This window comes from Leptonychotes weddellii, chromosome 15 (genome assembly GCF_054177405.1).
Source record: "Leptonychotes weddellii isolate Sample4059 chromosome 15, ASM5417740v2, whole genome shotgun sequence".
NCBI classification, from domain to species: domain Eukaryota; kingdom Metazoa; phylum Chordata; class Mammalia; order Carnivora; family Phocidae; genus Leptonychotes; species Leptonychotes weddellii.
The window spans coordinates 26701922-26729432 of NC_138383.1; the positions used below are offsets into that span (position 1 = coordinate 26701922).

Here is a 27511-nt window from a genome sequence, read left to right on the forward strand (position 1 = left end):
CCGTCTCGGCGTGCGTACGGCTCGCGGGCCCTTCGGCGGCGTCGGCGCCTGGGCGGGCTGCGGAGGCGGGCTCGTGCGGGCGGCGGCGCGAGGGCCGCCCCAGCCCTGGGTCCCGGGGCCGCGCCCCCGCCCACGCGAGGTAGGGCCCGAGGGGTGGGCGGGGGCCGGTCGCGAGGCCTCGGGAGAGGGGTGAGCGGGTGGGGGCCTGCGGGAGGCCGCGCTCGGCCCGAGTGGCTGCGCCCGGGAGCGGAGTGCGGGCCCCGAGCTAACGGTCACGGATGCTGCCGGCGCCGCGCGGCCCACGTGCGCCACGGCGCCCAGAGCTCCGGGCGCCCAGCACCGCGGCCGCCTCCCCGCCGAGGGCAGCCTGTCCATTTCTCCGGTGCCCGACGCGGGGAGGCTGCCGGGTCGGGCCGCCGGGAAGACGCGGCGCGTGCGCCTCCTTGGAGACAGCGGGGCCCCCTGGGCGGACGGCGCCCTCGGGGTCCCCTGAAAGGCGGGGGGCGGGCGGGGACCGCGAGCCCCGGGTGGACGCCGCCTGTTTGTCTCTCAGTTAGAAATCGGCCTTGGACAAGATGGAAGGGGAGAAGCGGCCGGCGCCCTACGAGGGCCTGTTTGCCGACGGGCACCTGGTCCTCTGGACGCTGTGCTCGGTGCTGCTGCCCGTGTTCATCACCTTCTGGTGCAGCCTCCAGCGGTCGCGCCGCCAGCTGCACCGCAGGGACATCTTCCGCAAGAGCAAGCACGGTTGGCGCGACACGGACCTGTTCAGCCAGCCCACCTACTGCTGCGTGTGCGCGCAGCACATTCTGCTGGGCGCCTTCTGCGACTGCTGCGGGCTGCGCGTGGACGAGGGCTGCCTCAAGAAGGCCGACAAGCGCTTCCCGTGCAAGGAGATCATGCTCAAGAGTGACGGCAGGGCCCTGGACGCCATGCCCCACCACTGGATCCGGGGCAACGTGCCCCTGTGCAGCTCCTGTGTGGTCTGCAAGCAGCAGTGCGGCAGCCAGCCCAAGCTCTGCGATTACAGGTAAGGACTTCGTGCCCCAGAATGCGGCGTCGGAGTCAGGATTTCATGCAGTGGGCGGAGAGGCCTACCTTGATCTCGGCAAATGGCCTAAACTGCCCACTTCGAGGAAACAAGCTCATAAACGTCCCTGGAATTGGACAGGCAGGGCAGCTTTGCAGTAGTCATTTGCCCAGATGATACATCCCCAGCCCCCACTCCTCAGCCAGCCTGCCCTTTCGGGTAATGAAACTTGGCACTTAACTTGGATCCAGAGGTCTCTGAGTGCTGCAGACTTCATAGCCACGGTGTGTTGTATTTTAGCTTTTGTTCCTATTGATTATCTCCATTTTAAGTAGGGAGAATCCAAGTATGGACAAATTAGCTTTTCCCTAGACTCACCAAACTGATCCTTCTTCTTGGGGTATTATGAATGGGGAAATGAGTGAAAACGAGTGTCATTCCATGGCAGCGTCGGAAGCATCTTTTTCAAATCTAGATACCGGTGCTGTCCTGAAAGATAGCCCTTAGAGGGACACTACTTTTGCCAAATGGCCTTCCAGGACATGTAGCATCTCAGACAAGAGTCTTTGGTTAAGCCAAGAATATTTTAGCGGCTTCTGAATACACACACGGGACAACACGTTAATGTTCTTAAATACTGTCTGAAAATAGGGAAGACACTCTTTGCCTTTGTTAGAGGTTGGTAAGAAGGAAGGCTGCTTCCACAGATCATCTGCTCTCATTTTACAGTTGAAAGAATTTTACTCGGTGGTAAAATAGACCTCTGGATTTCTAGTAAAATAGACCTGGGATTTCTAACCCCCAGATTAGGATTAGGCACTCCTAGCCTTGGCTCAGCGTTAGGTCTGGACATTTTCATTGTCATGAGTTTAATTTCTGACAAGTGGAAAGGGCCCTAAAAGTGTTTAGGAGCTAGATTCGAAAGCTGACACTGGATGTCAAGTTACTTTTTAATTTTTGTCTTTATTTTTTATTTTACTTGAAAATCCCCCCTTTTTTTTTTTTTTAACTTAGCATGAGCACTGTTAGGTCAACACCTATTTTTGAATCTTATTTTTAACAATTTTACACGTCAGCTTTAGACTTCAGAAAGATTTTCAAAAACGTATTTTAAACAACTACTGAGTTTTATAACCATTGATTTTTATTTGGTATCTTTCAAATTTAGATATTGTTCTTTTGGCATCTGTGAGAGCTAGGTTACCAGCATCTTTAAGTAAATTTCATAATTCTCTCTATAGGTAAGCTTTAGTTTTCAAAACCTAGGATTAGTTGGAAAGATGACATGACTTGCATCTTATTCCCTTCCCTTCTTTGTGTCTGTGCAGAATTAGATAAAAATGGCTTCCATAAATATCTCAACTGTGCTTCCCATACTCCTTAACGAATAATCCTAGTAAACCCTTTCAGATGCTCCCATCACTTACCCTGATGGTCTTTCAGTGTAAACTTCCAGTGCTTACCATGATACCCAGGGTCTTACGTGCTCTCTGGACCCCGCTTGCTCTTCCAGGGTTACCTTCTACCATCTGCATTAAACTTGATGCACCAGCAATCCCGAGCTGGCTGTGCCTTACTTCAAATATCAGGCTTTTTTGTTCTGCCCTTCTCTTTCTCAAGGCCTTCCTCCCCTGGCTAGTTTCTAGGCATCCTTAGAAGAGACTCATCTCATGCCCTTTCCTCCAGGAACCCTTACCTGATCTTCTACTCACCCCCAGGTACCAATCTTTCCTTCTCGATGATGACATAACATCCTATATTTTAGTGGTTCTCAAAGTAGGTTCCCCGGACCAGCAGCATTAGCATCATTTGGAAACTTGTTAGAAATGCACCTTCTGGTGTTGCCAGATTTAGCAAACAAAATAAAACATTTGCAATATTTGGGGTAGACTTATACCAAAATAACTGTTTATCTGAAATTGAAATTTAACCAAGCGTCTTCTATTTTCCTGGCAACCCTACTTTCACCCCAGACCCACTGAATCAGAAATCTGGCCTGGAGACCAGCAATCTTTGCTCTAGCAGGCCCTGCAGGTAATTCTAAAGTTGTAGGACCACTGCTGTATTTATGTACCTTTTACAACATCAGCCTCTGTCCTTAATGAGGTATCCTTCCCTTTGTGCACAGTGAACGTGATGATTTTTTCCTCACGAGCTTGTTCTTACCAGTTACTGAGCAGTCTTTTCCCAGCATGCTAGAACCCCTCAACCATGGTAGAAATTATCTCTGTATAATTTAGGAAGTGTTTACTATTCCCAGGAGAAAAGAGCACAGTGTCCTGAATGTTCCACAGTGTTCTGATTTATTTTAGCCAATAATGTTATGCAGGATTACTGTCTGCTATGACCTTCAGTAGGAATTAGATATTTCTGAAAAATAAACAAAAGAAATACCTATTCAGAACCTTTGAACACAAGCCAGACTGTCCCTCTGGATTTTATCCAGCCCTGGCAAGGGCTCCTTCCATGTCTGTATCACAATCTAAGTACGAGACTTAAGGGAACTATAAAGACTCAGGTAATAACTGATTTTAAAGCCTGCAGCCCACTTCGGCTCTGCAGAATAAGTGACACAGACCCTTTAATTTATACTCATTCAGTCATTATTTAATTTTCACATCGCGAGCATCTATTTTGTGGCAGGCACTGTGCCAGATTCTACTTTCCCTATAAATTTTTTCTCTTCTGTGTGTATTCCCTCATCTACCCCCAATCACTAGAATGTGTTTCTGCACCTAGTATCTTAGGCCCCTTTCCTGGTCTTTTCTTCTTCCCACCTCTCTTCTGACTAAAATAGGGAATTTTGTTAAGAGTATTTGTTACATTTTTTAAATAAACCTTTCTTCCTCATAGTATTCCATCTCTTGTTAAGAAAACTTAAGGTGCCTTTTTATTGATAAGACCTTTTCTTCATTACATCCTATCCCTCCCCACCACACACACACACACACACATACACACACTGATTAATGAAACAAAGCTTCTGACTTTGAGTAGGTAATTACATTGGCCACTTTAGTCTCGGCTTTGATCTTTTTTTTTTTTTAAAGATTTTATTTATTTATTTGACAGAGAGAGACACAGCGAGAGAGGGAACACAAGCAGGGGGGAGTGGGAGAGGGAGAAGCAGGCTTCCCGCGGAGCAGGGAGCCCTATGTGGGGCTCGATCCCAGGACCCTGGGATCACAACCTGAGCCAAAGGCAGACCCTTAATGACTGAGCCACCCAGGCACCCCTCAGCTTTGATATTTCTGTGGTCTCGTGGTATGTATTTATTCATTTCATTCATTATCTGAAACGGTGAAAGATACCAGATCATCTTCTAGAGCAGAGGTGGGCAAACTTTCTATAAAGAGCCAACACTAAGTATTTTAGGCTTTGCAGACACTTAACCCACTGTCCATCATAGTACAAAACCAGCCCTAGACAGTACATAAGTGAAAGGGGATAGCTGTGCTTCAGTAAAACTTTATTCACAAAATCAGGTGGCAGACACATTCATAGTTGGCCAACCCCTGTTGTCATGGGAATATCATACACGAACATCTCAACGTGACGGGTAGTTCTGCCGCCTCTTCCAGCAAACTAAAGAAGAGAGCCATCATCAACAGGTAGCTTTACGGAAAATATTAAGCACTGTTGCCAACAGTTTCTTTTTTCCCCTTGTAAAGCTTCTTTTTTTCTTTTTTAATTTTTTTTTAAGATTTTATTTATTTATTTGAGAGAGACAGAGAGAGTGACAGAGATAGTGAGAGAGAGCACAAACAGGGAGGAGAGGGAGAAGCAGACTCCCCGCTGAGCAGGGCGCTGACACGGGGCTCGATCCCAGGACCCCGGGATCAGGACCTGAGCCGAAGGCAGAAGCTTAACCAGCTGAGCCACCCAGGCGTCCCTGTAAAGCTTCTTTTTAAAAAAAATAAAGCAGGGGCGCCTGGGTGGCTCAGTTGGTTAAGCGACTGCCTTCGGCTCAGGTCATGATCCTGGAGTCCCGGGATCAAGTCCCACGTCGGGCTCCCTGCTCATCAGGGAGTCTGCTTCTCCCTCTGACCCTCCCCCCTCTCATGCTCTCTCTCTATCTCATTCTCTCTCTCAAATAAATAAAATCTTAAAAAATAATAATAAAAATAAAAATAAAGCAGTCATACTCTTGCACAAGAATGGCACATAGGGTGACGTTCTATGTCTTGATAAAGGTTTTAGTTACATGAAAATGTTCATTTGTCAAAACTCAGCAAAATGTACTAATTTGTACATTTCATCACATGTAAATTTTACATCAAAAGAAAAAACCTATAAATAAATGATGAACTCTAGGTAATGATATGCCTGCTTGGTGAGGCATTTAGGAGGTATCCTGATCTACACTTTACTTGAAATGCACCAAAAATTAGGTGGATTAATGGATGGAGAGAAATGTAACAAAGTAATTACAGTAAGATATTAATGCTGAAATGTAGGTGGTGGGCTTATCTATGTTTACTGTAGGAAAAAAATTCTAATGTGAAACATTTTAAAAAGACTATCCGTGTATTTTGGAAATACGTGTTGAAATAGTGAAAGGTAAAATCTCATAATGTCTGTAATACTTTCAAATGATTCAGGAATGTATGAGTTCACGGAAGAGATGAAGCAACTGTGGGAAAAAAATATTAAGAATCAGAGTGAAGGGTTGGCCTACGGTCATTTTGCTATAGTTTTGACTTCTGTGTATGTTAAAATTTTCAAAGTAAGTAAGCAATTAGTCAATGACATGATTGCTGAAACTAAAATATCAAGACATTATTAGTAATGTCTTATTTTCCCATCAGGTTTGAAATCTAGATCAATTTAAACACTAATTCCAAAATACATAAAGAGACCAGTCCCAGTTTTGAATATGGTATTTGTAAGGAAAAGCAGAATGTTGCATAGCGAGCAAGCCTTTGGTTCTACCTTTACAGAGCAAAGGCTGATAATAGGCATCGTTTTAGGTACAAGAATCTTTTGTGAAATTGATGAGACTGTCGTAAATGATAAAGGTGTCCCAAATCAGTAGGGATAGAAAAGATTATTTGATGAATTGTGCTAGGACAGGTACTCCTTGGGGGGAAAAGCAAGATCTTCATATCACACTGTATACCAAAATAAACACCAGATGGATTAAAGCAGGGGCACTTAGTTCACAGATGGCTAAGATTCCAAGAAACCCGGATACTTTCATGAGATTCTCAGTGGAACCTGTAGCCCCAGAAGCAGCACTGAATTAAAGACAGAGATATGAAAACTGAATTGAGGGGATGGGGGGCCGGGGAGATAAGCGAGTGTCTAGTTTGGAAATGGTAAAGGACTTCAGAGCATAAAAGCATTTAAATAAATCACAAAGGGAAATAGAGATCTATCAAAAAATAAACTGATGTACATGAAACAAGTTTGCAGTAAACGTGACAGAAAAGAGGTTGATATCCTACGTCAATAAAAAGTGCATGAAATTATTAAAAGCTAGTACAAGATGGGCGCCTGGGTGGCCCAGTCGTTAAGCGTCTGCCTTCCGCTCGGGTCATGATCCCGGGGTTCTGGGATCGAGCCCCGCATCGGGCTCCCTGCTCTGTGGGGAGTCTGCTTCTCCCTCTCCCACACCCCCTGCTTGTGTTCCCTCTGTTGCTGTCTCTCTCTCTCTCTCTGTCAAAATAAAATCTTTAAAAAAATAAAAAACTTAATGGCATAGAACAACATTCATGAGAACATGAAAAGAAAAGTACTGTCCGGATATATATATACACACATCATATCCGTCCTGAAAAACAAGCATATATGCACAGTAAAACTGAGAAGTACATCAAAAAGTTAAGAGGAACTGTCTCTGGATGATTTTTATTTTCTGTCTTTCTGATACACTGATATTATTTAAAATATAATTTAAAAAGTTTATAAAGGGAGTTCATGAATATATTCTAGTTTTTAGAAACTCAAGCAGTACAGCAATACGGAAGAATATAGAGTAAAAGGGGAACATTCTTCTCATCCCTCAGTCCCACTTTTCTTCCCAGAGGACAGCAATGTGAAATAATTCAGGGGGACCCTTTCAGGTTATTCTCAGTAACAGTACCCTATTTGAAAGTGACTAGCACACACAGTAGGTGGGGTTGGTGGACTTGGGCTGCAGTAAGCAATCTATTGTGGTTTCTCAGGCTTAGTTTGAAAGTGAGTACTAACAAAACATATGCAAGTTGTTTTACAGTTTTCTTTCTAACAGATCCTGCAGATAACACTTCTTTCAGCAGTAAATAGGACTCCTGAGTAAATAGCAGTAATCACTTGGCAAATCTGAACATCCATCGGAAAAAAACAACCTTAAAATAGAAGTCCCAAAGGGTTGACCTTGGGTGAAAGACTTTTATCCTCTTTTTTTTTTTTTAATTCATTTAATTATAACCATTATTTTCTGTGGGCCTGCTTTTGTACGGTCAGCTCTGCCTTGTCTGTAAGTGGATTAAATTCTTAGCAGATTAATAACGGAAACCTAGGACCTTTTCCAGCGCTATTCTCTGCTTGTTCCTCACACCCATTCTGAGAGGCAAATCTGAATGTAAATGTCTTTTGTCTGTATTTCACATGCAAATGTATAGACTAGTTTTGTGTTAACTGCCAACAAGAAATTGACTATTGTGCTATATTTACTAGAGTGTTCACAGATGGTCATAAGTTAAGAGGTTTTCAAACTGGACAAACTAGACTGAGGAACACTCCAAAGCCCAGGCCAGGGGGCATTTAATTAAGATTCAGAACCACTGTTCTAGACCCACTTTTGTTCATGTGGATTATGTCTACTGGCATTTACCATGTTACACATTAAAACTGAGAAACTATTTAAATACTCATTTTTAAGTAATGTAACAAAATATTTTAATGAAAATTCAGTGAGAAGAGCGACACTGTTTTACTTTTTTGGTACACTTTTTTGGTTTAGAGGCCACCTAGATTCTCCTGTCTGCTTCTGCATTGGGTCTGTACACTCTTGAGAGAAGGAAGATAGAATAACAGCTTGGTATTATTATTAAAGGGATTTTTTTTTTTTAGTAGGCTCCACGTCCAGCGCAGAGCCCAATGTGGGACTTGAACTCGTGACCCCGAGGTCAAGACCTGAGCTAAGATCAAGAGTCGGACACCTTGGGACACTTGGGTGGCTCAGTCAGTTAAGCATCTGCCTTTGGCTCAGGTCATGATCTCAGGGTCCTGGCATCAAGCTCCGCATTGGGTTCCCTGCTCAGCAGAGAGTCAGGAATCTGCTTCTCCCTCTGCCTCTATCGCTCCCCCTGCTTGTGCAGGCACTCTCGCGCTCTCTCTCTCTCTCTGACAAATAAATAAAATCTTTAAAAAAAAAAAAAAAGGGACATTTAACTGACTCAGCCACCGAGGCGCCCCTTATTATTAAAGTGATTTTGACCTCAGAGTCGTCCTGAAAGGATTTTGGGGGGCCCCAGACCACACTTTAAAAACCACTATTAGATTACACTGCCAAGTATGTTCAAACTTGATTGCCCATTTTCACTATGTAGAGAGTTACAAGTCTTTTATTTGCTCGATTTTATGTCTAATAGTGATGAGATTACTATTAATTTTTTTGACAGAATGATCGGTTTACACATCATTAAAATTATGGTTTAAAATTAATTATTGTCTTTGTTTCTTCCTTCCCTCAGGTGCATTTGGTGTCAGAAAACAGTACATGATGAGTGCATGAAAAATAGCTTGAAGAATGAAAAATGTGATTTTGGAGAATTCAGAAACCTCATCATCCCCCCAAGTTACTTGACTTCTATTAATCAGATGCGTAAAGACAAAAAAACGGATTATGCAGTGGTAATCAGAGTTCATTTTTCCTTATGTAATTGATTTTCATAAAGCCGCTGAAGTCCTGAGTGTGCAACAGGTACAGAGTGCGGAGGGAAGAATCCTTATAGCGGGCCAGAGAGCCCTGCCCCATGTTCAGGGAGGTGCCTCAAGTTTGGCTCTAGAGTCCTTTCATGTCTAAAGGGAAATTGGAAATGTTCTCTTACTGGTTTCTCAGTCACTGCCTGCATCTGAGTCACTTGGGGAGCTTTTTGAGAATGCAGATTCCTGAGTGCGCCTCCCTCACCAGGTTTGATTTAGTGGGCCTAGGGCAGGTCCCAGGAATCTGTATTCCTTTAAGGTCCTCAGATGACTCAGATATAACAGCCAGCTTTGAAATTCATTATTACTATCCATAAAAAGAAAACATGGATTTTCCTCACACATTGTTCTAACAGAATCTTTCTACTTAGAACTTTATGTAGGCTGCCTAGAGATAAGTTTACCTTACACATTAGGTGTTCCTTACAAATAATTTGAACATTAAAGCTTTCAGTGACACTTTGCAGTATGTATGTGTATGGAAACTGATAGAAATATATCTCTCAGTCTGTATGTAGTTCTTAAGGGATAACTATAAAAATTTGCATTTATTTCCTACTTGAATATGCCAAAATAATGGAACTATTTTTTCTAAAGATTTTATTTATTTATTTGAGAGAGAGAACACACGAGCAAGTGGAAGGGCAGAGGCAAAGGGAGAGGACGAAGGAGACTACCCGCTGAACAGGGACCCTGGGATCATGACCTGAGCTGAAGGCAGGCGCTTAACCGACTGAACCACCCAGGTGCCCCAATTAAACTATTTTATTTCGAAATTAAATTATGTGTCTTTTCCAGTTAGGATTTTATATCTTAAATGTCATCTTTATCGGTATTCCTGCCAAAGGAAAAGGCATTTTAAAATTTAAAAACATTGGGGCATCTGGGTGACTCAGTCAGTTGAGTGTCTGAGTCTTGATTTTGGCTTAGGTCGTGATCTCAGGGTCCTGAGATCGAGCCCAGGCTCCTCACTCAGCATGGAGTCTGCTTGACCCTCTCCCTCTGCCCTGCCCCAGCTCACGCATGCTCATTCTCTCTCTAAAATAAATAAAAATCTTAAAAAAAATTTTAATATTATGATACATATTTTTTAAACATACAGTCCCCTAATGTATCTAAATTCAGTCTGAGATCCTGAGGGATGAGAATCGCTATGTAAGACTGTGGAACATCTCCATTCATGTTTACATCCACAAGGAGAAGGGGAGAAGAAAGAAATGGAAAGGTTAGAGGAACATGAATTTCATTTGACTTTGGCCTTTGTGCAAATCTGGATTCTTGAATCTAATTCTGAGTACCCGGTTTTTAATTTTTTTTTTAATTAAAAAAAAAAAAAAAAACTTGCAAACTAAAATACATTAGAATACATCCAGAGAAGGACAGTCAAGGTAAGAGCAGAGAAAATCTGTGTCCATTCTGTGAACAGTTGAAAGAATCTAAAATGAATCACCTAGGAGACAAGACTGATAAAAGATCTAATGCTTCAGGTGTTTGAGCACAAGTTCAGTGGAAGAACAAATAAAATTATTTCTTGTAGCTTTAGGAAGCAAAATTAGAAGGATGAAAGTTATTGAAAGACAGATTTTTAACTCTGTTTAAGTCAAAACTTGCTAACAATTTGAGTTAGTAGTGGAATGGGCTGCCTTGTTAGTTCCTTCCTCCATGAGTATCCAGGCATCACCAGGTGACTTATCTAGAATAACGGAGAAGAGAATTAGTACAGTAAGTGCGAGTTAAATTATTCATCTATGAGTTCACTTTCCATTCCTAGAATTCTTTGATCTATATATTGTATTCATTGTACTGAGATAGTTCTTCTCCCAGCAAATTTACAGCACTATTGTTACCGAGAAATGAACATTTTATTGCTCGCCATCTTTGAGGTATTAAACCCTTTCCACTGGCATTAATTTTTTTAGCTAGGCTCTAAGCTGGGAAAGCAGTGGACCCCGTTAATAATCCTGGCCAACTCTCGGAGTGGGACGAACATGGGAGAAGGGCTGCTGGGAGAATTTCGGATTCTCCTAAACCCAGTCCAGGTAACTAAAGAGAAAATTTCCTTCTGTGTTAATCTTGTCATGTTTAGCTTTTCATTTTCCATCGTTGTAATGGTGGTTAATGCTTTAAAACAGTCATCACTCAATTATAGAAAGAATTTTAAAAGTATCAAGCCATTCAAATACATGGAGAAAGAGGTGCTTTCGTGGTGGGGATGTAAAATGGTGTAGCCACTTTAGAAAACAGTGCAGCAGTTTCTTGAGAAGTTGAACATAAATTCACCATACCACCTACCAATCCCATTTCTAGCAACCGACCCGAGGGAAATGGAAGCATGTGTCCCGCAAACGTTCATAGCAGCGATATCCATAATAGCCAAAAAGTGGAGACAACCCAGCTGTCCATCAGCCGGCAAATTGATAAAACCAAATTTGTTCCCACACAAGGGAATGTAACTCCATGAGAAGCAGGGACGAAGTACTGATGCGTACATGTTACCAAGGGTGAGCCTCAAAAACATGCTGAGTGAAGGAGGCCAGGTGCAAGGGCCCAGAGAGAGTGGCTCCACTTACAGGGCTTGTCCGGAAAAGGCAGGTGCACAGAGATAGGAGACGAGCGGCCGCCCAAGGCCAGGGCTATAGATGGGGAGTGACTGCACCCAAACCCTGAGGGGTCTTCTCAGAGCAATGATAATGTTCTAACCTGGATGGTGGTGGTGGTTGAACAGCTCAGTAAACGTACTAAAAATCATTTAATTGTTCACTTTAAATGAGCATTTTGTTACATGCGCATTATACCTCAATTTAAAAAATAAGAATTAAAGGATCACACCATTGAGTTTACATGGTAGTAGCTTGTACTTTGAAAAACATTAATAACCCATGCAACGATCAGAAATGCAGTAACTTTTTTCCTTCCAATTTGTATTTTTCCCCTTCAACATTGTACAACTTAAGGAAACTATAAAAATGATAAAAAGAAAAGAAAATCACCTGCAGTTTCCCCACATGAATACATCTGTTGTTTTCATTTGTCCATGTTCTTTCCATGAATTGTCTGCATCTCCCTATTAACATTATAGTAACAATAATCTAGATTTAAAATTTGTATTGTTTTAATTACTTAATATTTGTCCATGGTGTGATATAGTCTTCATAATTAGACATGTAATGATGAAGATAATTAATTGAATGGATGTATCATGTTCATCCAGTCTCCTGCTGTTGGAGGTTGAGTTTGTCTCTAAGATTATACAACTGTAAATAATGCCACGCTGAATACTTTTATAAACAGGCATTTTTGGTTTTTGAAATATTTTCTTAGATCATTTACAAAATTACAGATATCAAGGATCCTTGCATCTTTCTGTCATTTTATGCATATAGCAAAACTTTTCCAGAAACGTGCTCTGACGTGCACTAGTAATGGATGTGAAGAATCCAGGATAAAGTATGAAGTACTGGTTAAAGATAAACTTAGCACATTCTGGTTTCTTGTGAACAGGAAGGAGGCAGTGTTGTATCATGGACACACCATAGGATTGAATTTATATGTCAGCACGTAATTATTGGGGAATCACGGGCAAGTTATTCAACTTTCCTGCGCCTCAGCTTTCTGGTCAACAGAATGAGGCTCACTCATCGTTAAGTAGGGTCAGTGTCGGGATGTGCCGCAAGGAACATCAAGAATCTGGCATATTGTTAGACACATCATAGCCAGGACTGTTCTTCAACCATATCCGTACTCATCTGGAGGGACAGCATCCTCACAAATGGAGGATGGTGTGGATAAAAATAATTTTTCCTTTTCTTTCATTTCTAGGTTTTTGATGTAACTAAAACTCCCCCCATCAAAGCCCTGCAGCTTTGTACTCTTCTTCCCTATCGCTCAGCCCGAGTGCTTGTCTGTGGAGGGGATGGCACTGTGGGCTGGGTCCTGGATGCGGTGGATGAAATGAAGATTAAGGTATCCGTCTGCAAGACCTATGTGCCTTTCACAGCAGTAGCTCAGCCGCTCCGAGACTGCGAGGCGCTCTTCGGGTTCTGTTTTGTATGATGCCGAGGAATGTTAGAAGACATTGGCAATTTTGAATTTCGTGACTAAGCAGTTCTATAACCTTCAGCAAAACAACAGACAGTTGTTATGTTGTGTCTTTCTTGCTTCGGTCTGTGAGTTTTTACCAAATACTATGAGCCTACAAGTGGTCTGAAGAGAAAAATCTAACCTGTACCTCCCGTTTTCTAGGGACAAGAAAAGTACATTCCCCAGGTCGCGGTCTTGCCTCTGGGAACAGGCAACGATCTGTCCAACACCTTGGGCTGGGGCACGGGGTACGCCGGGGAGGTCCCGGTCGCGCAGGTCTTGAGAAACGTGATGGAGGCGGATGCGATTAAACTGGACAGGTGAGCTGTGCTTCCCCCAAAAGGTGGACTTCTGGAGCTTCGGGGATATCGTTTGGTTTAAGAATGAAGACTTACGGGGCGCTTGGGTGGCTCAGTCGGTTAAGCGACGGCCTTCGGCTCAGGTCATGATCCTGGAGTCCCAGGATTGAGTCCCTCATCGGGCTCCCTGCTCGGCGGGGAGTCTGCTTCTCCCTCTGACCCTCACCCCCTCATTCTCCCTCTCTGTAATTCTCTCTCAAAAATAAATTTAAAAAATTAAAAAAAAAAAAAGAATGCAGACTTACATAGCTCCAATGTAATTGAAACAAAAGACTGTGTTAGCTGCACTCATCCACAGGTGCTGGGCATTTCTTTTGTTGCTGCCTATTGTGTTGTCATAGAAGGACTGGAGTCACGTGAGGCTGAGGACTTACCTCGTAATTTGTGTCGTTGCTTTGATGTGCTCATTTCTTCAACTGCTCTTTTCGTCATTTCCAGGCATCCAGAGTTGACTGGTAATAATTATAGTTAACTGGCGGTTAATTTGGTAATAACTACCTTTTTTTTTTTTAATTTCTGTTTTTTAGGTGGAAGGTTCAAGTAACAAGTAAAGGGTACTACAACTTAAGAAAGCCCAAGGTATGTGTCTGGGGCCTCCGCTGCGACGGTTTCCGCAGCCGTGAGGCAGTGGCCCCTGTGTGGACGTGGCTCGGTGCTGGGGTGCAGAGCCGTGGTGCTCACTGCCGCCGGGGGCCGCTCGCGGAGCAGAAGGGAAACCCATACACTCAGCCCCCACGTCGGACTCCAAAGAGGGCCACGGGGGAAAAAACAGCAAGGGCACTCAGTGCCTCCCCGGCAGATCAGGCAGGAGAGATTTCAGGGGAAGTGACTTGTGAGGCGGTCCTTCCAAGCTAAACACAATTTAGACCAACAGGAAAAGGAACAGAGGACTCTCCAGGCAGAGGAAGTAGATCCTGGAGGATGCAAATGCTGGGTAGCAACTACTGCGGAGATAGCAGCTCTGTATCTTCTAGCAGATACTCTGGGGATGAAGCGAAAATAGCCTGGAAACTTGCACGAGGGCAGAACAAGGGGCCTCTCAGCAGGAAATCGGAAGACATTCTAGAGACGGAATTAAGGGAGACCTGGCAGCTGATCGGTATTAGGGGAGGAGAGAAGATACTCATTATACCGCATTTCTGGTTGTTATGGCTGGATGTATGGAAATGACATTAACCAAGATAAGAAAAAGAGTTTCAAGTTTGAGTAAGAGGAAAAGGAGTTAGACTTGGGGCCCCTCAACCTCGAGGCTGTGGCACATTGGACAGGAGTTGGAGATGCAGGCTTAGTGCTCAGGAGCAAGACAGAGCTGGAGATAGAGACGGGTCCATGCGGGGTGGGAAATAGATGAAGTGGGGACCCTGCAAGTTGCCATGACAGTAAAAAGCACATGTGATGGGAACACAGGCGGGGAGAGCCTGGATGCAAAGTAGAGCCGGGCTGGACGGTAAGATCTAATGCGCGTAGCATATTAACCAGAACAGCAAAGGGAAATTCATATGGATTGTTATCGGCCTTTGAACTGAAGCTTTAGTTCTAGAAACTTCACTGGATAGTATCAGCTCTAAGTGAAAAGTAAATGCAGAAAGTATAAAATTTTCACAAAGAACATAAAGACGAAGATTTACATATTTAACGTATGTCACAGGCTTAGACTAAGCATAATCTGTCACTTCCTCTTACCCCCTCCCATAGGAATTCACAATGAACAACTATTTTTCCATTGGACCTGATGCTCTCATGGCTCTCCATTTTCATGCTCACCGTGAGAAGGCGCCATCTCTGTTTTCTAGCAGAATTCTTAATAAGGTGTGTTGGATAAAATAACATTGCCTGCTTATCACCGAAGGTACAGTGAAAATCAATAGTTTAATTTTATCTAGCATCCTTTCAAGTAGATTCAGCTAGAACTTACTTATGGAAACATTTACCTGTTCTGTTTTTGTGTAAGACTGTCAAATTAGATCCTTAAATGTATTTTATAATTCTGACACACTTTTTATAATTCAGAGAACGTTTTACAGCACATTTTGTTTAGGTAGCAACTAGATGGAAAGATACATGATCGCTTATCTTATTTAAATGGCAACTAAAACTGGAAAGAAATTTTAGGCAGGAGAAAGTTTTGGTGAAATCATAGTAGAAAAAGAGATTCCTTTAGCTTCAAAAAACTGCAAAATGCAGATGAAGTAAGAGAAGGAGCAATTTGTTAACCACAGCTTTTAACTATGATCATCACTCTGATTTCTAGTACAAGTGATTTCCTTTGGTGGAAGTTTGATTTTGGAATTTTTTTTTTTCAAAGATTTTATTTATTCATTTGAGAGAGAGAGACGAGCACAAGCAGGAGGAGAATCAGAGGTAGAGGGAGAAGCAGGCTTCCCACTGAGCTGGGAGCCGAACGTACGGCTCAATTGCAGGACCTGGAGATCATGACCTGAGCCGAAGGCAGACGCTTAACCATCTGAACCACCCAGACGCCCCTGGAATTTTTTTTTTTTTAATGACTTTTGGTGATTGAGCAACAGGATGTGAAAATTAAATGCAAAAAGTTTTCCTCCTGGTTTTGTTTCACAGATATTTCAAATTAACAGTCTCCTCTTATTCATAGTTACTGAGGCAGTAAGTGTTGCTGTTTGTATGATTAGTAATTCACATCTCAGTGCTTTTATCAACCTTTCTATATTCAAAAGTGATTATAAAATGTTCACTAGATTGATCTGTATTCCTTTCAGTAAGTAATCTGAAGTATTAGGAAAAGATAGAATTTTCTAATTTTAATATAGTATTTCTTTATAAAATGCAGCTTTTTGGATAAACTGGGAGAAAACACCATTTAGGCACGAACTACACCTATCTCACATTCCCTGTGAAAAATGGGCTAATTCAGCTCAAAAGTGACGGTGCCCATTCTTCCCATGAGAATCGGGCCCACTCTAAGGAAACATGGCTCAGCGGTCGTGTCAGGAAACTTTGCTACAGTGTCTTTGTCTTGCTTACAGAGTTTGTTAGGTTGCTTGAATATCCCCTTTTCTATCCATTTCTCACAGGCTGTTTACTTATTCTATGGAACCAAAGACTGTCTAGTGCAAGAATGTAAAGATTTGAATAAAAAAGTTGAGGTAAGCTTTTAAAGTTTTAGGTGATTATAAACTTTTTTAACAAAAATGCTGAATTTTCTGTTAACATATTTTGCTAACATACATGGAGTATTTATTGTGTGCCAGGCACTTTATTAAGTGCTTTGTACACATTATTCCCCTAAATGGTCACCACAACCGTATAAGGCAGGTACCATTATATTCCCATTATGCAGAGGAGAAAACTGTGGAATTAAGTAATTTGCCCAAATTCACACAGTCCCCAAATACACATAGAACCAGGATTCGAACCCAGGTTTATCCACCTCCAGTCAGTTGAACTGATGCTGAAGAGCTTCCATTTGTACTTGATGGCGCAGGCGAAGCAGTCTCATGCAGCGCCTGACTCGTCAGGGACTCTAGGGGAAGTGTAAACGCACGGTGTAATTTATACTATGGCTGAGGTGTCTGTCTTATATACTAAAGCAGAGTAAAGATGTATGAGCAGTAAAAGTAGGATATTAACAAGGGCTTATTGCTACAGTATCCGATATGGCAAAGTCTTGTATATATTCCTTGCTCGCTTCCAGAAAGAATCTAATGGGTGACCACACTGACAAAGACATTAATACAGAGAAGCCTAGAACTAGTAAAGTAAGTCAAAGGGGAAGAGTCAGGCAGATAGCTTGGGAAAAAGAACAAGGAGCAGGGGACGGGAGGAGCCTGATGATACGTAGGCCAGGGCGGGAAGAGGCCATCAGGCTGACACTGAGCTCACAGACTCTGCAGCTGAGGCACGGGACGAACGGCAAGGTTTGCCATAAAAACAGTTCCCTTCCGCTTTATCATATTTCCTTTGTCCTGGACTCTGATAGCATCGGTAGAGTGAAGCAGACATGGTAACGCTTTATTTTTGTGTGTGTCTGATATTTTACTTATACAAATAGTATTTGTGAAGCCACCTACCAAAGGCCAGGCACTGTCCTAGGGACTGGGGGTACCGTGGTACATCCCGGCTCTCCCTGAGTGTACGGTGTAGAGCGAAGGAGGACGTCTAAGCCACATGGCAGTATGAGGGGTGACATGAGAAGGAAGGTATTCGGTCTGATGAGAATAAGTAAGAGCGACTGTCTAGGGAAAGTGACTGAAACCAGTCTCTCTGGAAGAAGTGCAAAAGGAGGTGAAAATTGTTCAAGGCTGGGCAACCCTCTTGGGTCCCCTCTCTGAGAGCTTTTTACTCTGTCATTCAGTAAGCTTTACTATCGCTCAGTAAACCTTGCTTTGCTGCCCCATCCCCAAAGAAGAAAATTGTTCTCAGCTAAGAAGAGCACGTGCAGACATCCAGAAGTAAGAGAGAACATGGTGTATTTGCGTGAGTTCAAGCTGGAGGACGGCTTGCGGGAGGGAAAGTGGCGAGAGCTGAGGCCAAATCTCAGAGGGGCCGTATTGGCCTTTTAAAGAACTTGGATTTCATCCCAAGCATGAGTCAAGCCCTGAAGGGCTGTCATCAGGGGATGGCATGTTTGCATTTTGTAAGCGCCCGTCGCACCGCTCTGAGAGAGATGAGGGCAGACAGAGCCCGTAGGAACACGTTAGGGGAGAGCTGAGGGTGTTCTGGACTCGGAGTGATGGAAACGGTAGGTTCTTGGAAGTGGAGGGTAAAGGCGAAGAAGGCAAAGATGACCCCCAGCTGTCTGGTGTAGGCACCTGGGGCCGGGGGTGCTCTTCCCTGGGAAGTCGGGGGTAGGCGCCGCAGAGAAGATGCTCCGCGTTAGCTCAGTGCCGCGCGTAGGAGCTTCAGGGCCTGCGGTCAGTTGGAGGTGTTCGACGGGCAGTGGGTCACCCGGGTCTGGCCCGGGTCCTCTCCCGGGCCAGCAGGCTGGCGCTGTCAGCACTGAGGTGGCAGTTACGGCAGTTAATGACATGGCACTGGCTGGGCTTTCCTCCGGAGTCTGCAGCCTGAGGAGGGCGAGGAGCCCAGGAGGAGCTGGTGTGAGGCGGGGCTGGGGCTCTCGGTAGTGCTGAGGACGAGTTCCCAGGGAAGGAGCGTCCGGCTGCCGGAAACCAAGGAAGGGGTAGCTCTGGAAGCGTGTCGGGTGCTTCCGGGACAGCACGTTAGATAAGGCTGGAAGAGGATACTGAGACCTAACAAAAACTGTGCCATTTTACCTTGGTAAGAAAGAATGCTGTAATTAACCCAGTGAGCACTGAAGAGGAAGGCAGAGTCGTGGGGGGGGCGCTGGGTAGGCCGTAGTCTCTTAGCCGCGCGGATGGAAATGGCCGTGAATCCTGAGCGGCTGTGCCCCATGGTAACGAACCGCTCGGATTTCTTTAAAGCTAGAGCTGGACGGCGAGCGAGTCGAACTGCCCAACCTGGAAGGCATCATAGTTCTGAACATCGGCTACTGGGGCGGCGGCTGCAGACTGTGGGAAGGGATGGGAGACGAGACGTACCCTCTCGCCAGGTGGGTGCACGGGTGGCCGCTGTGGGGTGCCGTGTTTCCTTTAAAGCAGCTCGTCCCGTGCTCTCTGTAGGCTCTTCGTATTTTCTCTAAAGGTTTTTCTGGTTTGCCTACCTCATTAATAGGAATATTTAACCAGTTGGTTGTCCACCTCCGTGAAAACGTAGTTGTGCTCACGGGGCTGATCCTCCGCCATTGCCTCACGTAGTCCGTGCTTCCTCTGCCCACCCGCAGGCATGATGACGGTGTGCTGGAGGTCGTCGGCGTGTACGGCTCTTTCCACTGTGCTCAGATCCAAGTGAAACTGGCAAACCCCTTTCGAATAGGACAGGCGCACACCGTGCGGGTAGGTGGGATGTTGCTCTGTGCTTCATAGGCGCGGAGACTACTTGTCCGAGTCCGTTTCTTTTTTTTTTTTTTTTTAAGATTTTATTTATTTATTTGACAGAGAGAGACACAGCGAGAGAGGGAACACAAGCAGGGGGAGTGGGAGAGGGAGAAGCAGGCTTCCCGCAGAGCAGGGAGCCCGACGTGGGGCTCGATCCCAGGACCCTGGGATCATGACCCGAGCCAAAGGCAGACGCTTAACCGAATGAGCCACCCAGGCGCCCCTTCCGAGTCCATTTCTAAGCCACTGCTCCCTAGAAAAAGACCTGCCCGCTACAGCTTCCCTAGCACAGTGCTTTACAGTCTCACTGCTGCTCAGCGTCCGCCAAGGCTTGGGCGTGATGGGGAGGGGACAGGACGTGTGGGAGAAGCAGAGCTTTCCGTGGGAAAGGATCCCTTAAACAGTTGATGAGTAAAGGTGTGTTCAGATTAGTTCTCTGAGAACGAAGTGCAAAGACTTGTCCCTAAGAGGGGTTAAGGGACTGTGGATGATAGTACTAAGGAAGACCTTTCTGAACTTCAGGGGACTGACTTTCCTCTCATTATTTGTTCCCTAATACCAGCTGATTTTGAAGTGCTCCATGATGCCAATGCAGGTGGATGGGGAGCCGTGGGCCCAGGGGCCCTGCACTGTCACCATAACTCACAAGACACACGCACTGATGTTGTATTTCTCTGGAGAACAGACGGATGAGGACATCTCCAGTACTTCAGATCAAGAGGACTTAAAGGAAACCGAGTTGACGGATGAGGAAATGCAAGTTTAGAGGAGAATCCTCACACACACGTAGATACATGGTCATCCAAAAGTTAGAAATTCCCTATCAACTGTTTAGTCTTAATTTCACCAGTAGTGTAATGGGGATACGTTTATGTAAATAGCATTCCAGAAACAGCCAAATTTCCAGTTATTTACAGACACCTGTTCCTTTTTCAGCAAAACACCCCAGTCGTATTGAACTAACTTGAAAAAGTCACAGAACGTTAATTACTCAAAGGTGAGATTTCTCGGGGCTTTTTGTTTGAGAGTAGGACTCGCTCTGAGCCATGCGCCCTCATTCCTTATTCTCGAATACACACGTGATGGACACATTACACGTCCAGCAAGATGTAGGTGGAAAAATCGTTGCCATCTTAATTCTTAACGTGGTGACACCATAACATTTTAAAAATGAACCTGCTTTTTTGTAAGGAGATGATTCGTGTCAAACCAGCACGGATAATGCGGGCCCTCCTCCTGCAGCTTGTCTCCGAAGACTTCCTGCAGCCCAGCACCGAGTGGATCCATAAGGATCTATTTCTAGGAAACCTACAAGCAGAAGTGTTAAAGAAAGACAATACTTAAATTTTCTGTTATAATTTTTATCTTGAGAGCATTTTCAGACCCCCAAATGTTGCTTGCTTAACCCCGTTAATGACCACATTGAGCTGGAATTCAGCATCTCGTTTATGACCCCGTGTAGCCAGGAGACAACCACCTAGGTGAATTGGTAAAGATTAACATTCAGAGCACTTTGGATTGAAAGTTAGGGTTTCTGAACTGGACAGTTTACCAGTTTCTTCTGAGTAAAAGACAGTATCCACAATTCAAAAAAGTACTACAGAAAATTTATTAGTCATAGTAATTGCTCAAAAAAAGTTCAGTAATGATTGGTAACTTCTAAAAGTTCAGTGGTCTTGTAGTATTTTGAAGTATAGTAGTCTTTTATATCCAGAGTACTTAACAGAAATCCTCTTGGGAAAGCGGACAGAATCCTGTGTTAAAATGTTTATATCATATTTATTTTATAATGAGAGAGATTTTTTTTATTTATTTTCTTCATTGTGGTATACTTGTGTTTAGTGTTTACAATATATGGCTTTATTTAATAAGTTAAATTTATCACATAAATTCAGGGGTGCCTGGGTGGCTTAGTCGTTAAGTGTCTGCCTTCAGCTCAGGTCATGATCCCAGGGTTCTGGGATCAAGCCCAGCATCGGGCTCCCTGCTCAGCGGGAAGCTTGCTTCTCCCTCTCCCGCTCCCCTTGCTTGTGTTTCCCTCTCTCATTGTGTCTCTCTCTGTCAAATAAATAAATAAAATGTTTTAAAAAAAAAATTTATCACATAAATTCAGCTAGTCACAATCAGAAATATAGCCTGTTGACTAATTAACACCCATAATTTAATTCTCCTGACATCTATGTTATCCAGATATTCTCATTCTTCAGAAATATTACCTAATATTTTTTAAAAAGAGGGGAATGAAAGCCCTGGCAAACAACTTTTGCGTAACTGGAAGTTTCATTTCATTCTTTTATCTGACCCTCATTTGCCAAGAACTTATTGAAGGGCTCGTCTCATGGTTCCCCATTAGAGGGCGCTCTTCTGGTGTGAACCAGCCTGCGCCCTCAGGCCCGTGAGGCAGACCCGTTGGGCCTCCAGCCTGGGGTTTTCCTAACAAATGGCCCGTTCTGTGGGCTTGGTGGTCTTTCATGACGTTAATCTCTGAAAGACTAGAATGTATCCCCCAAAACACCATTAGCTTCCTTTAAGGATCTGTTATGGATCTGCCATCCATGAATTGCCATAAACTGAGGCTGAGGCCATGGCTTGAAGGAAAAACTTAGTTGTGATGCAGTAGCCAGTGCATTATATATATAGAAAACACTTTTTTTCTGCTTACATTAACCTCTTCCAGATCTCAACAGGAGATGCTAAATTCTGGTATTGAAAGATTCTGTGAGCAAATCTCTTTTCATCTTTTTCATACAGCTTCGTCAAGGTTGATGGGAGGGTTTTATACATTTTTCTTTTACGGACTGATCATGTTTTGAGTATAATGAATTTTATTCCTTAACTCATGGTCAGCATTGTTACAGATGTCGCCTTTTATAAATATACTGTTAAATTCACTTTGCTTTAGACTGTAATTTATCTATAACATAATTCCATAGTGCTAATTGTAGAATCAAAGTAGATAGTTTGGGATATCAGAATTAAAATAATCAAAATAACTATTTTTTTGGTTAAAACCATACTCTAACCATAATGTTACATTGGATTTAGAACAGATCCATATATAACACCCTCGTGTATTTAAACAAATTGTTTTTTCAATTTTCATAATCCAGTGAGGTTTTTTCACCTACTGACTGTTCATGAAGGTTTTTCTCTTGCCTTATTCAGTCATTCAGACTTCATTTTCATTTGGGAAAGTTATTTCTGAATACCGTAACATCAAATACCATTTTAGCAAAGTCCATTTACTTTTTAGGCACATGTACCCAGCATTTCAAATAAATGGGTAGGCATAGGTCTTGTTTTAAATGAGATCAGTTTACAAGGCTCCTGTTGGCAAGTTACACATTAGAGTAGCAGATGTCGACATCACCAGGGATTCTGTGCTTCGCAAAAATAATTTGCCATAATATTTTCCTGTTCCATTTTAAATCGTCCTGACTTAAACACAATAACAAATTCTACATTCTCAGGAAGGAATATATGAAGTAAAGCATATTTCCATGTCTGTCTTTAGATTTCTCTCATCCTTTGCTGTCCTGGTGCATTCCCAACTCCTTCAGCTTAGCGGCTTAAACACGAAGTACCTGGCAGCTCGTATGGATCCCATAAGTAGATGGTGATAATTTCAGTGCTTTGTTATGTTCAGTAGAAATCAAACTGACTTGTGTTTTAAAATACAGGTTGTCTGATAGATTACATGATCTTAAATGAGTTTTAGGTTTTCTGCAACAATTAGCTGTGAACCCTTAATGTAGCTAATGTTTATAAAAATTTTATATAGTCAGAATTACTTATTTTTATTTTTGTAGGGTGTGTCAAAACATGTAGTATTTGCTTTTTGAAATATGTTTGCCTACTTAGAGTTGTAAAATATTCTGTGACTCAGAAATTGTAAAGTCCTTTGACATACTACCAGCATGTCAAAAGAAAAATAGTTTGCATTTGTAATATAAAGCAAAATTGTATTTACTGTATATTATGGAATTTTAAATTTGCACTAACTAGAATACTTTAAAGGTTTATTAATTTACAGATTCATGTGGATCCGAATACATAATCTTTACTTGTTCGGCCAAAAAGGTCAATAGAATAGGTGATAGTTTTGCGTGGTTTTTCCTTGAGATGATAATATTGAAGCAAGAACCAGCACTTTATATTCGGAGGTTTTTTTAATTCTACCTAATTTGGGACGATGGAATATAAGTAGATTTATTTTAAAAATTATCTAGGAATTTAAAAAGAAAAAAGAGTGTTGTTATCTGTCCCAGTCTGAATGAAGGTATGTTCTCAGCGACAAGATGGAAGCAGTGGTTTTGGTTTTGCTTTTAAAATATGCCCCTGCCTTTCTCAAATTTTCCCTTTAAGGCCTGTCTCCTGTTACTCAAAGTGTGATCTGCACGTTGCCTGCAGCCTCAGAAACCCCTGGGCGCTGACAGCCTCTGATGCCGAAGCCCAGCCCCTGACTTGAGGAATCCGTGTCTCCGGAGATGGGACAGAGACATCTCCGGTTTTATTCACAGGCATCTCGGGTGCTCATGATGCACACTGACATTTTTCAAGCGACTGGTCCGTACCTCGCGTTCACCCAGGGCTTTTGCTGGATGGATACCTGGTAGAAAAATTGAATTGGGTGTTCTTAAAGTTGTTTTTCCTTCACTCCACTGGAGTTCTTCCCCCCAAATCATTCTTCTAGAGGAATTCTATGAACAGTTTGTTCCTGTCCTCTCCAAATTCATGTATCCGTCTAGACTCAATTACATAAAAATTGGTAGCCTCAGATCCTTCCGTGGAAACAGGTTTTGAACTGTGATCCATGGAGTCTCAGAGAACAAGCAGTGCTGGGGGCCAGTGGAGTGGACCCCCAGGGGCTCCTGCTTTCTCACTTCACTCAGTGCAGGCCCCTGCTGGACGCTGCTTCAGATAAGACTTCGGTAGGTAAAATACTTCCTCTTTTTGAAGGAATAAAAAAAAAAAAAGGATTCCACTATTTTTTAAGGGTTTGGAAGCCACTATTCTAATGACTTTTGTCAGCTGGTTCATTTTCTGCTGATTTGTACATATTCAGAAACCTCATGTTTTTTGGTGAAAAATACTTCGATGGTCTCGGTTGCTGCTTGGAATGTGACTATTGGGCTATTTCTCAAGTTTTAAAGGCATTTTGTTGAATAGTAAAGCACTGGCTTAACCTCCGATTCTCCTGTTTCTAATTTTAGCGTAGAAATGGTCTGAGTATTTAGTTAATTTCAGTTCTGTAAATACACACACCCGTTTACCCCCACAGCCCTGCCTGTAGTCATGCATGAGGCTTGCAGGGATCCAAAAGGGACATGCCAAGGATCTGGAGGAAGAATCCAAAAATGTCCCTCTCTCATACAGAAGTTCACCAAACTTAAATGATTGAACCTAGTCACCTGCAGAAACATCAGAAGCCGTAGATACGAGTGTATTGCTGATGCTAGACACTCCCTCTCTGCAGCTCACTTCCTGGGCTGCCTCACCACGAAAGGGAAGTGTCCACGCAGGACGCCCTGCGCAGGATCAACCATAGGAAATTTCCACTGTGTGGTGCTTTTTGGTGACCGATGTGGGAAGATGGAAAGGAGAGCTGGGAAGTTAGGTTGCTGCCCTTGTTCCCCTCACACTGTCCAGGTGACAGGGCATCCGTCACGTGCACAGACTCTGCCACGTGTGAGAACATTGCTGCCGGAATGGGCACTGTGACTCGTAATTCTGTTTTCTACACGTTTAGAGCAGCCTGGATCCTTGGCCTCGATCACTCGCAGGTGAGCTGGCTGAACTGGCTCTCTGAGCCCACAGTGTCAACACTTGGGATGGCTCCAGCCACGCACACCAACTGGCCTTTGCCCTTTCTCCCCACCCCTGGCCACAGTGCCATGTACCTACTGCTTAAGTACCCTGCGTTACTCGCTTTGTTGTGTTTGCTCTGTATTGTGGTCGATGCCTACAGACAGAGAAATGTGAATTAAAGCATTTGATATGTTGGAAACGTTTGTTTTTTAATAAAATTTAAAGTGCAGCACTCCAAAAAGTATGATCCTGTGTTGTTTTTTGACACAACAGTGAGATAAAATAACAGCTTTGAGTTAGTTTCACAGATGATGGTCCTTGGTCTACGGCAGGACAAACTGTGTGGCAAGCTCTGGGTCAGGTGCTTGTGGACAGAAAGCAGAATAGAAGATTCCTACCACATGGTTTTGGTAGCCTGGGGCAGAGTATACAAACTTGAATGCACATTCATTCTTGTCTTTATCCAAAAGTCCATTTTTACAAACTTTTTGAAATAAAAATTCGGGGCTCCTGGGTGGCTCAGTCATTAAGCGTCTGCCTTCGGCTCAGGTCATGATCCCAGGGTCCTGGGATCGAGCCCCACATCGGGCTCCCTGCTTCTCCCTCTCCCTCTCCCCCTGCTTGTGTTCCCTCTCTCGCTGTGTCTCTCTCTGTGAAATAAATAAAATCTTTAAAAACAGGGAAAAAAAACTTAAAATTCACTGTTGACTTGCCTACTTTTTATTTTTTTTTAAGGATTTCTTTTTTTTTATTCATCTGAGACAGAGCAAGGAGCAGTGGGGAGAGGAAGAGGGAGAAGCAGACTCCCTACTGAGCAGAGAGCCCATGTGGGACTCGATCCCAGGACCTGGAGATCATGACCTGAGCCGAAGGCAGAGACCTAACCATCTGAGCCACCCAGGCGCCCCTACTTTTTATTTTAAACAGACACTGCCAAGCCTGGTGTACCTTTTCTTGATCAGTTTAAACATGAATTACCCACTGAAGTTCACAAGACTATTAACTGAAGAACCCTGGACAAGTCTGTTTTGACTTCTTACGCAGTTTTTTGGTTTTGTTTTTTTTTTAAAGATTTTATTTATTTATTTGACAGACACAGCGAGAGAGGGAACACCAGCAGGGGGAGGGGGAGAGGGAGAAGCAGGCTCCCCGCCGAGCAGGGAGCCCGATGCGGGACTCGATCCCGGGACTCCAGGATCATGACCTGAGCCGGAGGCAGTCGCCCAACCAACTGAGCCACCCAGGTGCCCCTTCTTACGCAGTTTTAACACACTTACTGGCCATTTGGGTGCTCTGCCAGATGTTTTTACTTACTTTCATCTCGTTATAATCGGCAGTGCTCAAGTAGACCTTATCAAGTCCATATTACAGATCGGTAACTCAGAGCTTGATGATGCCCGGCGCTCATCCCCACTGCTTTCTCATCCTCAACACCCCTCACCACCACCAGTGTACTGTACAGAAAGCAATGTGAGGTGTGGGCAGACAGGTCATGGTGCCGGGCACTGGGAATGCTAGGGTTTGTGATAAACCCTCCTAGGGACTCCCCACACGAGGAAACTGATCCACATACATTTTAAAGATGAATTACTTATGGAAGGAGTTCAGAGATTTTAACGAGCTGAAAGCATTACACGTTGGCCATAAGAACTGAATTTTTTCAGTAGGGTTTTGGAACTAGGAAATAGAAACAACATTAATTAGTCTGTGAGAAAGCTGTGTATACTCCGAGCTCTTGAGGGCAGGGAGCTTATCTTGTTCATCTCTGCATTCAAATTAATGAGCATGTGCACATAGTTTGTGAAGATTCTGTTCTGTGTGTTCTAGAACACTTACTCTCAACCTCCAATTTCCAGCATAGTCTACAAACAAATGAAGTTTCTGGGGCAGCCCAGGCAAACGGCATACCCGCATGTATCTCACACCCCATTCTCTGGGAAGTGCCCCCAACCAAAGACTCTGCCAAAGGACCATGTAATCATTTCCCGCTTGCGGCTGATCGGACCCAGGCAGTTGACCAGTAACCAGATTCTCAGAGGGGCTTTGTTTTCATGTACCCTCTAAAGCCATATGACTCAAAGTATGGCCCACAGATTGTTTGCTTCCAATCCATCAGGAAGTTAGTGCAGAAATTGAGTAAGCGTTTAGAAATTTTTACGGCTTGGAGTGCCTGGGTGGCTCTGTCGGTTAAGCGTCTGCCTTCGGCTGAGGTCATGATCCCAGCGTCCTGGGATCGAGCCCCGCATCAGGCTCCCTGCTCAGCAGGAAGCCTGCTTCTCCCTCTCCAGCTCCCCCTGCTTGTGTTCCCTCTCTCGCTGTGTCTCTGTCAAATAAAAATCTTTTTTAAAAAATAAACATTAAAAAAAAGATGTATTAGAAATTTTAAAAAACAA

General features: G+C 43.6%; 2 protein-coding genes and 1 long non-coding RNA gene across 4 annotated transcripts in view; 1 reads left to right on the top strand and 2 right to left on the bottom strand.

The window, feature by feature from the left end:
- DGKE (diacylglycerol kinase epsilon) lies at nucleotides 1–25360 on the top strand. 2 transcript variants are annotated; one of them, XR_014140534.1, is made up of 13 exons: nucleotides 1–139; nucleotides 554–1030; nucleotides 8710–8869; nucleotides 10861–10980; nucleotides 12761–12904; nucleotides 13184–13341; nucleotides 13908–13959; nucleotides 15076–15189; nucleotides 16431–16502; nucleotides 18798–18925; nucleotides 19157–19268; nucleotides 19873–20307; nucleotides 23676–25360. XR_014140534.1 is itself a non-coding variant. In XM_081805251.1 (12 exons), exons 2-12 carry the CDS (start codon nucleotides 576–578, stop codon nucleotides 20074–20076), a joined length of 1719 nt encoding a protein of 572 aa, XP_081661377.1. In that variant the 5' UTR covers nucleotides 1–139; nucleotides 554–575; the 3' UTR covers nucleotides 20077–25360. The 2 variants fall into 2 exon arrangements, 1 of the variants encoding a protein (XP_081661377.1); XM_081805251.1 differs by having other exon boundaries at nucleotides 19873–25360.
- TRIM25 (tripartite motif containing 25) overlaps nucleotides 1–27511 on the bottom strand; it is a 664486-nt gene that overhangs the window by 620554 nt on the left and 16421 nt on the right. The gene's annotated exons all lie outside the window — the stretch shown is intronic.
- LOC145717363 (uncharacterized) lies at nucleotides 10268–11998 on the bottom strand. Its single transcript, XR_014140535.1, has 2 exons — nucleotides 11932–11998; nucleotides 10268–10634 (listed from the first exon to the last, which is right to left on the bottom strand). It is a non-coding gene; the product is annotated as an uncharacterized LOC145717363 (long non-coding RNA).

Bases quoted from the DNA above. Each gene is read 5' to 3' on its own strand.
- DGKE (XM_081805251.1), top strand. From the start codon at position 576: ATGGAAGGGGAGAAGCGGCCGGCGCCCTACGAGGGCCTGTTTGCCGAC. The intron at 1,031-8,709 runs GTAAGGACTTCG...TCCTTCCCTCAG, and splicing joins CCCAAGCTCTGCGATTACAG to GTGCATTTGGTGTCAGAAAA. The intron at 12,905-13,183 runs GTATCCGTCTGC...CCCGTTTTCTAG, and splicing joins TGGATGAAATGAAGATTAAG to GGACAAGAAAAGTACATTCC.